The sequence below is a fragment of the Colletes gigas genome, unplaced genomic scaffold (assembly GCF_013123115.1).
Source record: "Colletes gigas isolate AHSC1104 unplaced genomic scaffold, ASM1312311v1 Colletes_gigas_Sc00037, whole genome shotgun sequence".
Taxonomy (NCBI): domain Eukaryota; kingdom Metazoa; phylum Arthropoda; class Insecta; order Hymenoptera; family Colletidae; genus Colletes; species Colletes gigas.
In genome coordinates, this window is record NW_025106666.1 from 663,647 (window position 1) to 680,585 (window position 16,939).

Sequence of the window (16,939 nt, forward strand, 5' to 3'; positions counted from 1 at the left end):
TCAGTGCCGGCTCCTACGCGGACGTGCCAAACTGCAGGAGAGCGCCCACCGCCTTTCTTTGAGAAATCCTCAACGGCCCCGCGCACTTGGCCAGGGCCTAACGATCTCCGACGGCGGATCTTCCGCCGGACCTTTTGTATACGCATTACAATAAACTCGAGTCCACCTCCGGGCAGACTCCTGCATCCTACCAAGTCGTTCGTGTCACTCTAAACACCCGCACCCTCCTCATCTACCCCCTTTTCTCCATCCTCTCCCAATACCTCCCTTCTTTTCCCTCCCTGTTTCCACAGGGAAACACTAGTCCTCTTACAAACTAAATATTAGATTTCCAAAAATTTTAAACGACGTTCGTACTATTCCGTGTTGTTATTGTCTTTTTTTTTTTTTTATGTAGAGTTTTTTTACGTCGCATCAACATCGTGGTCATTAGCGACGTGTTGCTGTGTTGGTCTTAGATTTTGTGGGATAGGTTGGTTTCGTTGAGAAATTCGATGGTGTTTCCTGTATGTTCTTCAGACGTAAGGGCCGTGTTAGAGTTGATTTTATATTTGAGTCGTTGGGTAGAAAGTTTTTGGCAGTCATATAGAATGTGGTGCACTGTAAGCGGGTCTTCGCAACAGAAGGGGTGGTCGGTCTTCTTTATGAGGAATTCATGTGTTAGCTTGGTGTGACCAGTACTCAAACGAAAGAGTACAATTCTTTCTTTCCTGCTCATGTGACCGCGGGGCATATCCTGGTAAAAGTTTGTGGTTAGGCTATGGATTTTTTATGGTTTCGATTTCCATATGTTGTTCCATTCGTCTTTAATTTTTTCTTTTTCATGGTGGATGATGTCTTGAAGTGGGATAGGAGTTGGATGTTGTTCCATTTGGAGGGTGGCTGCTTCTTTGGCCCTCAAATCAGCTTGGGTGTTGCCAGTTATTCCTTGGTCTGAGGGGACCCATATGATGGATATCTTTTTTTTGGAAGAGATGAGTTCCGTATACAGTATTAAGCTATTTTTAATTATTTCGTTTTGGTTTCTTTTGACGGTGTTCTTTAGGGCTTGGGTGACGCTCATGGAGTCAGTGTAAATTGCGTGGTTTTGAGCATCAGAGGTGTGTATATGTTTGAGTGTGTCGTGTATTGCGTAGGCTTCTGCGGTAAAAATAGATGTTTGGGTAGGTAGACGTTTCTTGATAACGTTATCATCTGTTATAATGGCGTATCCTACTCCTTGTTTGGATTTAGATGCATCAGTGAAGATTTTTTGCAAGATGTGCATTTTCTGTCTAGTTCTAGAAACATGGTCTTATGTTCGAGGCTTGATCTGAGGTTCTTGTTGCACTCGGCTAGTGTGGTGTCTATTTCCGGAGTTTTGGTCCGCCAGGGGGAGATTTTGTCTTGCTTCCGTTCTATGATACTTGTTTTTTGTGTTGTAATTGAGGGGAGGTACTTTTTAATTGTGACATACAGTGGTGATGGCAGGTTTGGTTTTTTTCCGTATAGCTCATAATATCTATTGTCGAATATATGTATAATGGTACGTGGGGTTGCTGGGAGTAGATGACATTTTGAGTGCGTATTTTATATTTAGGAATTTTCTTCTGTGCTCCAGTGACATCTCACCAGCTTCAAATAGCACACCACTGATTGGACATGTGCGGTATAGTCCCATGGATAATCGCAGTGCCGCGTTGTGGATGGGGTCAATCATTTTTAAAATATGTGGTTTCGCTGAATTGTATACGGTACAACCATAATCAATTTTGGATCTGATTAAGCCTTGGTATGTTTTGAGTAGGATTTCTTGGTCGGAACCCCAGTTGTGACTGGCCAGAGTTTTGATGACGTTTAACCTTTTTAGGCAGGAATATTTTAGATGTTTTATATGGGAGATCCAGGATAGTCGCTTGTCAAAAATTAGTCCGAGGAGTTTGATGCTGTCAACGAATTTGATTTCATTATTCCCCATAGTTAGGTTTGGGGTTTCTCGACGGGGTTTGTTGGAAAACAAAATGCATTGGGTTTTTTGCGGAGAAAATTTGAGACCAGACCTATAGGACCATTCTTGTAGGTTATCGATTGATGTTTGCAGGATTTCTTTTAGGGTTTGTATGTTTTTCCCACTGCACGTTAGTGTGAGGTCGTCTGCAAATAGATGAGCATTTACAGGTGGTCTTATGCCGTTTGTTATGTCGTTGATTCCAAGCAGAAATAGCGTGACGCTGAGCACCGAACCTCGGGGTACACCGTTTTCAATTTCCATCGGATCTGATAGCGTGTTATTGATTCTTACTTGGATGGACCCATTCGATAAGAAATTAATGATAAAGGCTAGCATGGGACCGTTGATGTTTAGTTCGATGAGAGAGTTTATGATTTTCGGTGTCCAGACCATGTCGTATGCCTTCTCGATGTCCATGCACACTGCAATTAGAGCCTCGTTATTTTGAAAAGCGTCGCATATATTTGTATGCACGCTGGTGAGTACGTCCATTGTGGAGCCATGTTCGCGAAATCCATATTGAGTTGGGGATAGGAGATTGTTACTTTCAAGAAACCAGCGGAGTCTTCTATTGGTTATTTTTTCAAATAGTTTGCACATATTGTTAGTTAGTGCAATTGGGCGGTAGCTCTCAGGTTCGTGTTTGTTTTTCGCAGGTTTGAGAATTGGAACAATGATGGCTTTCTTCCAGTTATCAGGGAAGACTTCATGTGTCCATATGCAGTTGTATATTTGTAGCAGGTAGCTTTTCGCACTCGTGGGGAGGTTTTTCAGTAATCTGTTAGGAATATTATCTGGGCCAGGCGATGAGTCTTTCGTTATTTGAAGGCAGTTGGTTAATTCGCTCATAGATATATCGGAGTTTATTATCGGGTCTATTGCCTTTTCGTCCCTACGGCGAAGCTTCTCCTTTATTTCGTTCTCTCGTTCGGTAATGTTTGAAAGAAAGGCTGTGGGGTAGTTACTACTACTCGAGTTTGATTTAAATTTTTCGGCGAGGGTGTTGGCAATTTCCTTTGCGTTGGTCATCACTTGATTTTGGTCCGTTTTGAGGTATTGGATTCCGAAGTAAGGGTTGTTCCCATTTATTTGCTTGATTTTTTGCCACACTTGTTTAGCGGGAGTTTGGTTTGTTATGGATGAGACATAAACATTCCAAGATTGTTTTTTACTTTCTTTAATTACCCTGCGGAATTTGGCGCGGTGTTTCTTGTACTCTATTAGGTTTTCTGTAGAAGGATTCTTCTTGACTTTGTTGAAGGCGTGATGGCTATTTTTTAGCGCACTTTCGCATTCTTTATTCCACCAGGGAGTCAAACGTTTTTTACATGCTTTTGGAACTTTTGTTACAGTAGAACCGGTGGCCGCTTTTGCTGCGTTGGTAATAATTGATTCCAACTCACTGACAATATCGTTAATTTTAGTAGGGTTAATTGTGTTATTGCGTATTGGCATAAGAGATATGTTGATCTGGTTTCGGTATGTTTCCCAGTCAAATTTGTTCAAGTTCCACTTAGGAATTTGTGACGGTTGACAGTAGGTGGTATTGTCTTCATAGGTTACAGTGAGTGGGAAATGATCGCTATCGTGTAGGTCTTCTATCACACTCCATTCTATGCGTTGAGCCAGTTTGGAATCGCAGATGGTTAAGTCGATTGCACTAAAAGAACCGTTGCTTGCGTTAAAGTGTGTAGGGTGCCCTGTGTTAAGCAAAATTAGTTTTGGGTCTTGCAGTAACTTCTCAATTATTTTTCCACGGGCGTCAGTCCTGGATGACCCCCACAGAGGGTTGTGACTGTTGAAGTCCCCGGTTAAGATTACAGGTGGAGGGATTTGTTCTATTAAGTTTTGTATATCTTGGAGATGAAGGGGTTGGCTATTTGGTAAATACACATTACAAACATTGATTTTATTCGGGAAGTGAATGGTCGCTGCAATTGCTTCCAGGTTTGTTTTTAGCGGGATTTCAGTTGCTGAATGTTTGTTGGAAATTGCAATAGCTACTCCACCACTGGCGATGTTACTATTTTCTCTGTTTTTGACAAGGAGGCTGTAATTTTTCAGTGATGGATTGTGGTTTTTTTTGAAATTTGTTTTCTGTAGACATAGGATATCTGGATTGTGTTGTTTAACAATAATTTGAAGTTGCTTGAAGTGAGTGTAGTATCCGTTTATATTCCACTGAATGATTGTTTTCATTGTGCAGCAGGCTGTTGTTTAGAGACTACTTGGTAATAATTAGTAGTTACCTAGCTTGATGAGTCGTCCTCTACCTCCGATGACCAGTTGGGTGTGGATTGCTCAGGTGGGTCCCAAACCATTTTCTGGTGCAATTTGCGTATTCTTATTTTGATTGACCGCTCTTTGAGTAGGGGGTGGATTCTAATTAGTAATTCGGCTAAGGCTGACATGTTGCTGGTGTACTGTTTGGAAATTTCCTTCGGGTTGTGTGCACTTATTGCATTTTCTAAAAAGCTTTTGAATTGGAGATAATCCAAAACTTGGTTATTTTTTTTGTCGTCGATGTACTCTTTTGCTGGTTCGAGCATCTCGTCAATTCTATCTATTGTTACATATCATTCATGCATGGGGCTGAAACGTTTGGTGACTTGGGCGTTGGCTCGAGCATCTAGCGAGCAACCCTTTGAACGGGGTTGACTCATGCCGTATGCGCACACCCGGCCCAATTTTCATTGCCTTTTATGGTAATGCCCCGCCTTAGTACTGGGCATTTTCAACTATATAAGGGCCGCGGTTTCTTACTCGGGGAGCTCAGTTTTACCTAAACTCTTGGCACGACGTTACTGTGACACTCAGGGCAAGATCGGGCTATAATCCCCTTCAAGCAACTATCTACGACTATCTACCTTAGCGGTTTATCAGTGAGTGTCCATTAATCGAGTAGAGCTCCCGCGAACGCGCCGCGTTAAAAGCCGATAACGAATCTTTCGCCTTCGAGGCAATTTAGCAATTGTACAACTTCTTGTAAACCCATAGCTGTACTTGAGCATCGTCAAAAATATATATTCAAGTTATTGTTCCTTACGTGTGTTATTCACTCAAGGCAACCCTGAACCATATTAACCGTAAGGCTAGGGGTATCTCACGAACCCGGTACACCTTTACCGCTCGAGGTGTACCATCACGAAAGAGAGCAAGATCCTAAAACATCCTAAAAACCTACGTGGCTCCCAGGGTATAAAGCCCCTGGTTCGTCCACTCCTACTAGCGGCTCCCAGGGTATAGAGCCCCTGGTTCGTCCGTGAAACCATTCATTTTCCCTATAAATCTAACCCCGTGGCTCCCAGGGTATAGAGCCCCTGGTTCGTCCACGTAACCTCCACCTACGGCTCCCAGGGTATAGAGCCCCTGGTTCGTCCGGGCCTCCTTTCTTTTCCTAACCATACCCAAAACCACCGGTCGAGTACTGCCCCTCGACCGAATCCAGGATCTCGCGCTCCCGCTCGTAACACTATCAAGAAGGCGGGCGACTGGGGGCGATTAGGTTTTTTGAAGATTGGCTCAGGGGCGTTGTGACGTTTCTCCGTTATTTGCCGAGTTGGGCTCTTGGTATCCAGGTCAAGATCACTTAATTTTACTGGATTTATTATATTTTCTTCGGATGTCGAGGATAGTGGTCTCTTGTTTCCTGTCTTGTTTTCTATTGGATCTCCTGTTCCTTCATTCCTGGGTTCGGCTATTTCGGGGATATTTTGTGTTGGTGGATCGGTTTCTTTAGTAATGTCTGTTTCAGTTTGCATTTCGATTTCAGGTGCGGAATCGGCAGGAGGGCAGTATGGGGATAGATTTTGAATTGTGTGTGTATGGATGTGTGAATCTTGTTTGTTTGGGTTTGTCGTGTTTGTACATTGTTTTGCTATGTGTTCTTCTTGTTGGCAGTTGAAGCATGTCTGTTTCTCTGTTGTGGAAAATATTCTATATGTGTTGTTATCTAGTGTTATTGTAAAGGAACTCGGTATACTTTTGGCTTATTCCGGATCGACGTAAACCTGCCTCCTAAAGCTTAGAATATGAGACAGATCTGGATCAGTAATTCCTGCTTTTAGTGGAGTAATTTTCGAGAGCAGTTTAATATTGTTGCTTTTAAAGATATTCTCGATGTGGGTGTTGGGGATTATAGGTGCAACGTTAGATAGTATAATCCGTTGGGCTGGTAGCACCATTGGTCTGATTTCAACGTTTATATTGTTTATGTTCACCGATTTATGTTTATGTGTTAGGTTTGTGACCGCGTGTTTACTATCCAGGTACATACATATTCTACTATTGGATATTCTTGATAGGAATTTGATTGCTTTGGGTCCTACTATGTTTCCTATGGCCCGAGCGTATTCTTTTATTGTAATGCCATCAACTGACTGTAGTATTATGGCCTGGTCTTGGGTTGGTATATATTCTTGTTTCGTGATATTTGCGTATGAGACTTTTGGATCGGTGGAGTTGTTTGAAATGTTATGGTCCTTATCCATTGGAGTGTATGGGTTTCTATCGCTTTGGTGGCAATCTTTGCGGGTAGCGGATTCTTCTTTGTGGTGGGTCTTATTTAGCGACAAGGTGGCACACACGCACTCACACACACCACGTACGTATACCCGGTTTGTGGATTCGCACAGCTGTGTTGGTGCGACCAACACAGCTTAACGTAGACACTTGTTTGTTCGCTCGGTATATGGCACTCGTCAGCGGTACGAATTATTTGATAACACGTCCGGTCGCGTCGATTTCCGAAACGAGACTGGTCTTTCTAAACCAAAAATACTTGCTTTTCACGTTGAACAGTGTAATCTGAAGTTAACACACGGTTTGTAGGTGCAGTTCAGAAGTTGGAATTGACACAAACATAGGAGCTACAATTCAGCGGAATTAACTATGTTTCTATGTTGTGAATCCTGTAATTTTATTAAATCCTATTCGAGAATTCAACTCGTTACTCTAATTGGATTTCGTCAATCACCAGGCTCATCTAACTAATCAATTAATTAACGTAACCGAATGCGAATCGGATGCACAGCTTAAAACTTAGAGCATAATCTTCATAACCTTAACGGGTTGATTCCAATCTACGGTTTAATGCGCTTATAATATCGGATTTGACCGTTCCAATCGCAGAAGTCGGATTCCAAATTAAACGCAAGATTATTCGCTATTTCTTTCGTCGTTCGAAAAGTTACATCGACGGTTAGCGTCGCCCTTAATTCTAAATGTTATACTATCTGGCTATGGTGGAACAAAATCCGATACGTAAAGCAGAAAAATTGATTGGTCGAACGGGACGGAAAAAATATTTTCCCCGCGACAGAAAAAAAATATCGGTCACAGATAACGATTATTGGGCGACTAAAAAATTTAAAAATCGATAGTTTTTAGTCGCGTTGTTGCACAAAAAATTTGATTCGGACTTTACGGTTGTTACCCCCGATTTTTTGTTAACAACGTTTCTCGGTACAAATTTTTATGACCACCAATATTGTTTGTTTTACATTTATATCACCCATTTTTACAAGTCTCTATATTCAAGCTATCCCGAGCTTTGGAAAATATTAAATTTAATAAAAAGTTTTATCGATTGAACGAAACTATTAAAAGTGAAGAAAAAAGTCAACTTAATTTTGACTACACGAACAAAATTACGGGTGGAATAATTTTCATCAGAAAATTTCGAAAAATCCTCTAGGCGCCTATTGGCCTGTAAATAATTAACGGACTAGTATTCTAAACAGCATGCAGCCACATCGTATAAATTAAATAAATTAGCTGAACCGTATAATTAACCTAGACCCGCAACAAACGATTTGCATATTTGTTGAAGATAAATATATATATACATCTACAAGCTATTCCGTTTAGCATTATGATGATGAACGTTGTCTCTGTATACGTATTAGCATAAATATATATGAAACGTGTCTAGAGGTATTCGTAAGGTTGAAAGAAAACAGTAATTAATTAACAGACCCACAGTGAACTTTCGATTTCACGCAAGTTTCAAAGACTCGTCGTGTACCAAATTTTATGCATAAACTGTATACATTTATTTATACACCACGAATCATATTTTACGTGCAATTTGAGTGCAATCGAGAGACCAACGCCTTACAAAGGCTATCATTACATCTGCAAATTAATGTTTGGCTTCTTTACGGTAATTCTATTGTACATTTATAAATAGTCGAATTATATTTTAAGTATCAAAGTAATCTATAACAAGATGTCTCGTACCAACACAGTTAACTTCTTCGGAAAATCGAAGGATCAAAATAATTCAAATCAATGAAAAAAAGTGATTTAAAAAATGGTGATTTAAAAATTGAGTGTTAGAAAGGAAAAAGAAGGAAGTAAACGCGTTGTAAATATGGACGAAAGTCGCGCGCGGTACAAGTGGAGGAAATTCAAGGTGTATCGATCTCTCAATTGTATTGATTGGAGCCAAGCAATCAAGATGGAGTCAATAATCCATGATCCGTTCAGCCCGGGAACCGGTCTACCCAACGTGTAATTGGGATCAGTGCTTATCTGTTGGCGCACACCGGGTTTGAACCCGGTTGCCAACATCCCCGTTTTGCTTCCTCATCGCCTTTACGCGACTCCTACATGACTACTTAACGTAACTGCTTTCGAACCGTTTTACCAACGAATTGTTAACTGGCTATAATCCTCCGAATTAAATATAATTTTCCCCCTTTTTATAAAAGCACTGTTCTTTTAACAAATAACACGGTTTACTGGTCGTCGAAAGTAGGAAAAACTCGATTCACCAAACTTCAGACTCCATATAAGTATTAAACAAACCTTCTCGACAAAACTTTTAAGTATTATACTTTTAACACGAGCAAAGAGAACGAGAGGAATTACAAAAGTTTAAAAGGATGTATTGTATATCGAAAAAAAATTCTTTCTCTATTTACATGCTTGTTATAGGACTCGTAAATATTATTTGTTAGCAATTCCTATTGGATGTACAATTTCAATTACGTTAATTTTATTATTTTTGCAAGGATATATTTCTTTTGTTATTTCTGGTGGGAAGGTCGTTAACATTTACAAAATGTAATCGATGTTCGTATTATCTGGACGCGTACCAGTTTCTGTATTACAAATAGGGGTATGTTAGTATTGTCTCCTAATGTAATTAATAAGTAATATTATTCGCAGCTTATTACCTTATCACATCTGCATAAATTGGAGCTTGTATCTAATTATGCGCCGGTGATTGGATTCTGATGGTGGCTGCTCTTGTTGTAAGGCTTCGATCCGTATTAATTAAATCACAGTAATTTTGCATTGTTCTAACATAACTTTTTGCCTCGTTTAAATGCACGTATTTTCAACGTACACGTGAACTGACTAAAAATTATATTTCTTTAAAATATGTAGTCTTTAGATTCGAAACTTTCTGTCACACAGGGTATTATTTAACCCTGCAAACTATTTGTTGTGCAAAAAAAAAATGTTTCAAAAGTAATTTGGTATCAAGGAGGACGTGTAGTAATTTGATTTTAAATATCTCGGAGAATTTATTTAAAATAAACCGTGCTCGTTGAAATATTTTTAAATTATGAATAAAATGATACACTGAAACATGGTGGGGGTTCCATCACAGTACACTATAATGGACTAGGGGATGGTTGCTAATTTGCACATTATAGATCGGATAATGACTTAATATACATATTTGAATATTTTATAGAGCAAGTATACTTAAACTTGATATTGAAAATATACATAATATGTTAGTGAAAATTAGTTACGGAATAGATGTTTCAAATAGGCTATATGCTAATTTTTCATGACCTCAGGATAAATAATTGTGCACTTTGAAAGCAGGTAAAAAATCAGGTAATTTCTAGCATTGGCCTTTCGTTTAAATTTCTCGAAAGAAGTTCGATCGAGCGTTTACGCGAATGTGTAAAAGGAAAATTACGAAGGTTACTATGTTTAAATTCTTTCGCTTTAATGAAACATTCGCAAAGGGGAAATAAAACAGGACCGTCAATTACGAGAAAGGTAAATTGATCCTGCGCATAGGAAGTTGAAAGCAATTATTAAATACAAGATATATTCTATAAAATATTAATTCTCGAGCGCTGGCGTGTCGAACCAGTAGGTCAATTTTGATCGTAAAACGACTGTTTGTTTTATTTATTTAACATCTTTATTACTCGATACACGAGTACAAAAACTTTACTGTATGGAACTTTTTAAAGCAAACGCAAAACGTGTCTGACTTATGCCACTATAAATGCCAACCCGCCATTTTAAATTATCGCCACGCATTTGTATAATTACAGCTAGAATATAGGAGTAAATTCGAATTCAGTCAGCGATATAAATACATGTTTCAGTACACATAAATTTGAATTTATTAAATAGGTAAAATATGCTGTAACATGGGGCGGAAGGATACTTTATTTAAAACTATATTTAAACACATTTCCAGTAGAATAATATATTGCTCGAAGGATCAAGGTAATTTTTTAGTTAAAATGTTTAGCTGGAAATTGGGTAATTACTATTAATATCTACTAAAATAAATTTAATCTCAATTAAAGAAATATGTATAATTTAAGCTTCTGATTTAAAATGAAAACATTCGAGCGTTACTGTTTCTTTACAAATATTAAAAGGTTTGTTAAAATTGTCTTAAATAGTGACAGCGTGGGGAAGATGAACGACAGCGAAATTCTGTCGAGCAAACGTAACATAACGTGTTAAACTCTCTGACTACGTTTAACCGGATATACATATTGCACGTGCTTGTACAGAACGTAAATTTGCAATACTATGCCGATGGAACAGTATGCGGGAGTACGAGTTACTTGGGGAACGTGAAGCGTCACGTGTTTACAGTGGGAAACTCTGTTTCGTAATTTAGCCAGACGCGTTCCTTTTATTGAACATTCTCGGCCGATACAGTCGTTCTAATAAATATCCCGAATCCCGTACTTTTTATTCGTTCTTTCATTAGAACGATATTCGAGAAGAATTGGAGCTGAAAAACCGGAACATAAAGAAACAAAAAAAAAACACGGAGAAATTTAATTAAAAACTGTTACATTTGAATATGTATGGATAGAAATAAAAATGCGGTTCAAATTTCCTTGCTTTAGTTAACCTGCATTGGCAAGCATCGAAATTCCCACTGTGGTAGTAATTTCACTGTCCAAGCAAAGAATCTTTTATCGATCGATTCAATTTTATTACCGGTGTAGCAATTATTGCACAAATAGTAAAAGTATTTTTGTTTTTTAATTCATCGATTAGAACTTGATGTATTTTTGTTTCTTTTTTTCTTCGATAATATGCATTGGCAATAAAGTGAAAAATAAAATGTCTTCGAATAGAAATATAAATCCACTTAGTTATTTTCTATTTAAAATAATTAAAGCAGGTTTAAGAATTTGAATACGTGGCACCACGTTGTATGTTTTGTGGCGTCGCTTCCCATGCTCGCCACCAGAGGGGATCGCGTTCTTACAAGTGCTCGACAGACCCCTCGGTTGCTATACATTGTGTAAAATAAGTTTCCGGAATTTCTCACTTTTAAATCCCACAGTGCATGTATTGAAACAAATTTTTGTGTGTAAGTAGGCAACATTGTATTCAGTTGTTACGCTAAATTTGATCGCAATATGACAACCAGTGTGTTCACGGCAATTATTTACACCAGTCGATCTCGAGTGTGCTCTGCGATTTTTGCGATGGAAAGAACTGTCGAGCAAAGAATTTGCCTTAAATTTTGCGTTTCTAACGAAATTTCTTGTGCCGAAGCGTTACAAATGTCACAGAAAGCCTATGGTATCTGGTGCCTATTAAAAACGCAAACATATGAATGGTACAAGGCATTTAAAGAGGGCCGGGAATAAGTGCAAAATTTGCCGCGTGCCGGCCGACCGTCAATAGTTTCGACTGACGAAAACATCGAAAAGATAAAAAAAATGGCCATCAATAATCGTCGCCTGAGTGTTAGAGAGGTGGCTCATGAAGTGGAAATGTCTCACATGTCCGTGCATAACATTTTAATTGAAGTTTTGGGCATGAGACGCGTCGCTGCACGACTTGTTCCGAAGGAGCTGAATTTTCTGCAAAAAGAACATCGAGAAGCAGTTGCTGAAGACATGATTTCACGGGCTTCTAGTAACTTTATCTTCATGAAACGCATCATAACCGGTGACGAAACATGGGTTTATGAGTACAATATGCAAACAAGTCAACAAGCTTCGGAATATCGCTTAGAAAATGAACGAAACCCTAAAAAACCGCGTCAAAGTCGCTCGAAAATTAAGGTCATGCTCACTGTTTTCTTTGATTATCGTAGTGATGTTCATTCGGAATTCCTTCCAGATGGATAAACAGTAAATAAAGAATATTATTTGAGCGTCGAAATATTCGAAAATATTCGTCGGAAACGGCCAGATGCGTGGAAAAACAATTCTTGGATCCTGCACCACGATAATGCTCCGTCGCACAGATCGATCTTGGTACGCGAATTTTTGGCCAAGAACTCAACAAATGTGATCGAACAAGCACTGTATTCACCAGATATGGCCCCCTGTGACTTTTTCTTATTTTCGAAACTCAAATTACCCCTTCGGGGAAGGCGTTTTGAGTCGATAGAGGCCATAAAAGAAAATTCGCAGAAGGAGCTGAAGGCGCTACCTTCTTCAGCGTTTAAAAAGTGTTTTGAAGACTGGGAGAAGCGTTGGCGTATATGCATTGCTTCTGATGGGGCCTACTTTGAAGGCGATAAAATAAATTTGGATGATTAAGTAAGGAATTTGAGTTTTATTTACAAATTCTAGGTACTTATTTTACATAATGTATATATAATCCTTCCCAATAATCCTAGTCGTTTAAGGCAGGGCCTGCTAGAAAGCCTTTCTGTCCTCTTACAAAATTCCGCAAGTTCCTAATCGCAGCAAAGCAGCGCCACAGTTTCAAAATTTTTTTCTCCCGATTATCAACAACTGTATGAATGTTCAAACAAGTTAACATTTATGAAAATAATAGTCAAAGCGACGACAGGAAGTGGGGCCAGGGAGTTACTCAATTTTAAAGGAATATATTACACTTATATGAACAGACAACTAATGCGAACTTGATTGTTTACTCTGTGATAAAAATATTGATAGATTGATTAAGAAGATGACGACCTTGTGTTTCAGAGGGACCGAGGTTCGTTTCACCAATAACAAACGTGACGGTCTCAATGAACAGAGACGCCGTGCTTCACTGCGTCGTCGCGAATCTTTCTATCTACAAGGTAATTTCTCCACTAACAATGTCACCTAATCTTACACTTTGTTCAGACTTTTACCGACGAGCATCGTCCGATCCTAATCAGCAAAAGCAATTCGGGGCGCATCGGATCCGTGCTTACGTCAGAATTATAATAGGCAAGCTGAAATAAATTCTTTCGCCTGTGTTCATACAATTTTTGATTAGAACTTTGAAACCGTAAAAGTTTTGCAATAACGACGTCAGTTATTTTTATTCGGAGACGGAGATCGATCCCTGTGGGACTGTTTCGAAAATTTGTCCGGGGGATCGTCATCCAAAAACCTTGAAAATGTTTCGTTGCTAAACTGAGCGACTCGCAACATTAGCCTCATTAGACAGTGGAACTTGCAAGTTCTAAACTTATAAACCGCGCGAATCCGATGAACACGATGGCGAAACTTGGTAAATTGCTGTCTAATTAGGTACTCTGACGACACGGGGCCATAAATGGAAATCAAGCCTCGAAAACACGAATACAGTTAGCTTTTTACAGGGCAGGAAAATAATTTGAAAGTTGAAATTCTTTGCTATTTCGATGCCTTTGGTAGAGCTAGTGTTGAATACTTTCGCGGTGGTTTCGTGTAGAGCAGCATGTAACGCTTTGTTTGGTATAAAAATCCATGGTTGTTCGTCGAGCGGCAAGTTTTGATCGAGTAACTCGATTTCAACCGGCCTGTGGGCCGAATCGACGGACATCGCGGCTTTTGTTTGCCTATTCTGACCACACTTTTAGAGCAACCGCGAGCTAAAACGGCGCGATCCAATGAAGAAAGGACACAGAATATGTGAATACGCTTTTGAAATCATTCAATCCTCGAAACATTTACAAATTTGTTCGTTAAATTACAGACAAAATACTACTTTTATTTATGTAAAAATGTTCTTTAAAATTTTCAAAATAAATACAATATTTTGCCCGAAGTAAACATCAAACAATTACAATTGTAAAATTTTCATTTACTAACGAGGGTTCTACGAGGACTGTGAACGAAATTTAAATTTATCTTTTAACTCGAAATAGTTTTCAAAGTCACGTAGTGCGAGTATATTTTCTAAAAAAAATGTCCTGTAGAATTTCTACGTTCCAAAAATAAATAAAACGTTTCACTGATCTTTACCAATAATTCTAATCGTTAACGCTATTTTCCATCGCTAATATTTGCTAGAATTTTGAGTGTATGTTTTGGAAAATAGCTAAGAAATTTCAATAAAGTCTGACTCTCACACTGGCTATTGCTATGACAGTGTATTGAAAAAGTTCATGGAACACTTGATTTACATAGTACGCAGTCGTTGAAGATTTAACTGAATTTCCAGTCTCTAATGATTGAAATAAACGTGAAATTCCATCGTCCAGAATGCATTCGCCAGCACGCTGCACACTTTGAACGTTTCCAAATGGATTTTGCGGTATAACGAACATCCTTCCCGTGACGCTGCAAACTTTGATAAATTAAAGTTCGTTCGTCGCGGGATAATAATTTTTTCCACTCTGCTACGTGACAAATTATACGAGCGAATCATCTGGTACACATAGGAAACTCCTGAAATGGAAGGATTAAGACGGGAGGATTCCTAGATACGTTTAGCAAATTATTCGCAGGATGATACTAAAAATGTTCGGAACAATCGGAAACGGTACAACAATTAGAACGATATTACTCCCAAAACAATAATTTCTTGACATTTTAAAAATAGTTTTAATTATATTAGAAATTTATATTAGAGTTACAAGCTTATTAAAAATACTAAAAAGTATTTAATGAAATTGTACACAATTCTGCTCCCAAACTAAAATATTACTCCCAAAACAATAATTTCTCGTCGTTTTAAAAATAGTTTCAATTATATTAGAAATTTATATCAGAGTTATAAGCTTATTAAAAATACTAAAATATATTTATTAATTATATAATTAATAAATTTATTAATTTATAAATTATTATAATTGTGCAAAATTCTGCTCCAGAATAAAACTCCAAGAATTTCAGGAAAATATAATAAGTTTCAATTAAAATGTAATAATACACTGAAATTTAGTCTCTTCGTTTTATCGATCCTATTAATTATTTTATAGATTTTCGTTCGAAAGCATTCGAATATTTTCGTAGCTTTCGGGGGAAAAATTTTCTCGAAAGATGATTCGTTCGCGTCTTTTAGAAAAGGCATTCTAGACGCGGTTCTAAAATAATAATTGATGGCTATATCGTCTGGGGTCCACGTTTACGAGAGTCATTATATTTCTTCTACCGGGCGTTCTGTTTTTCATTCTTTCGCCGTAGAACTTTGCGTATATTCGTTACGCCCCCGACGAAATGTTAATGGCGGCGAAGAATATGAAGATGGATGGCTGGGTGAAAAAAGTTCCAATTATTTCCCACCATTGTATTTTTATTCGCTACACACGACTAACAACGGGACCACGGTGGCTATACTATTTATCACCTATCAAAAGTTCAATCTTTTCGTTCAAAGTTTTATAAAAAGTATTTCATATCGAAGAGGCAGGAAACATCGACTGCTAAAGAAAAATGTAAAATCTCTGAGAAAACATACATCTGCCGTTTTTAAATTACATTATAATTATACATGCAACCTCAATTGTAATTATCAATTCGATTGAACTTTCTGAAACGACTTCGTGAATATTTCTACATTAATTTCAGCAGACCCATTAAAAACAAAATCATATTTATTCTGTACGAAATTTTTATTTAGAACGATTTGTTTCGTTTAATATTTCGAAAAGATTATACCAGAACCAACGAGCAGTGCAAGAAATGATCGAGTTTTTAAAATTGTCGTTTGCAAAGCATTTTAATCAACTTGCTTCGGCCGCGAAGCACTATGCCCACGTGCTATGTGTTGCGCGGACCGTGCGTATTACACAGCTCCTTACTGTGTTCCCTTTCCTTGTGCTCGAAGGACCACCCAAACTGGTGTTTGGCAAAATACCGATAACTGAAGCCCATTGATTCTGATTGAGAGCCCGTTGCTCTTCGTGTTACACAAGAGTATGAAACGTCTTGTGGAGAGTCTAGTTGAGTTCGTAAGGCTCGATCAAAAACGAGTCTAATCCGAAAACTTAATGCTATCCTTAACCTAAGCTAGGCTTCCCCTACCAAGGTAACGAAAATGCGCAGCGCTAACCGGTGGGAGGATTGGTCAAGCCAATCTTCAAAGTCGTCATCTTGGTAGGGTGTTTCCTGCTTTTTGCAACATTCCCGCCCACCCTGGTGTCCAGTGTCCAGGTACACTATGCAAGAGTGAGCGAGAACGTTGCCTTTTTTATAAACATTTGGGGAAAGCCAACGCCCCCAAGACCCCGGTGGTCTGCAGATGTGCGCTCCCGCGGGTTTACGATACGTCAATCGCTATTGAGGCAAGGAAGAGCTCCAAGGATTCCAAGTCCCGTGTGGAGTTTGGAGTTTCCTTAATGACCGTAACGCAATTTGTCAAGTAAAAATATTTCGAAGGCCTAATCCTCAAAAATAGCGGACAAGTCACGTCCATATCATAAACCCCGCGATGTGAAGGTTCCTTAAGAATCCTTAACACAGCTGATTTTGAAAGTGTTTCGCTAACTAGAATCTTAGAAATCCATCTCGTTAGCGGTTTGATGCCGACGTAAGCAACTCGAGGCGACAATCG

The 16,939-nt window shown here is 38.6% G+C and overlaps 1 protein-coding gene across 1 annotated transcript in view; it reads left to right on the forward strand.

Annotated features, from left to right (window-relative positions):
* The window catches only part of LOC122402537 (opioid-binding protein/cell adhesion molecule homolog), a 193,344-nt gene that overhangs the window by 104,177 nt on the left and 72,228 nt on the right, over nucleotides 1-16,939 (forward strand). Inside the window, exon 2 of the mRNA XM_043405409.1 lies at nucleotides 13,174-13,271. Within this exon, the coding sequence (XP_043261344.1) occupies nucleotides 13,174-13,271 (98 nt within the window). The remainder of the gene's footprint in view (nucleotides 1-13,173; nucleotides 13,272-16,939) is intronic.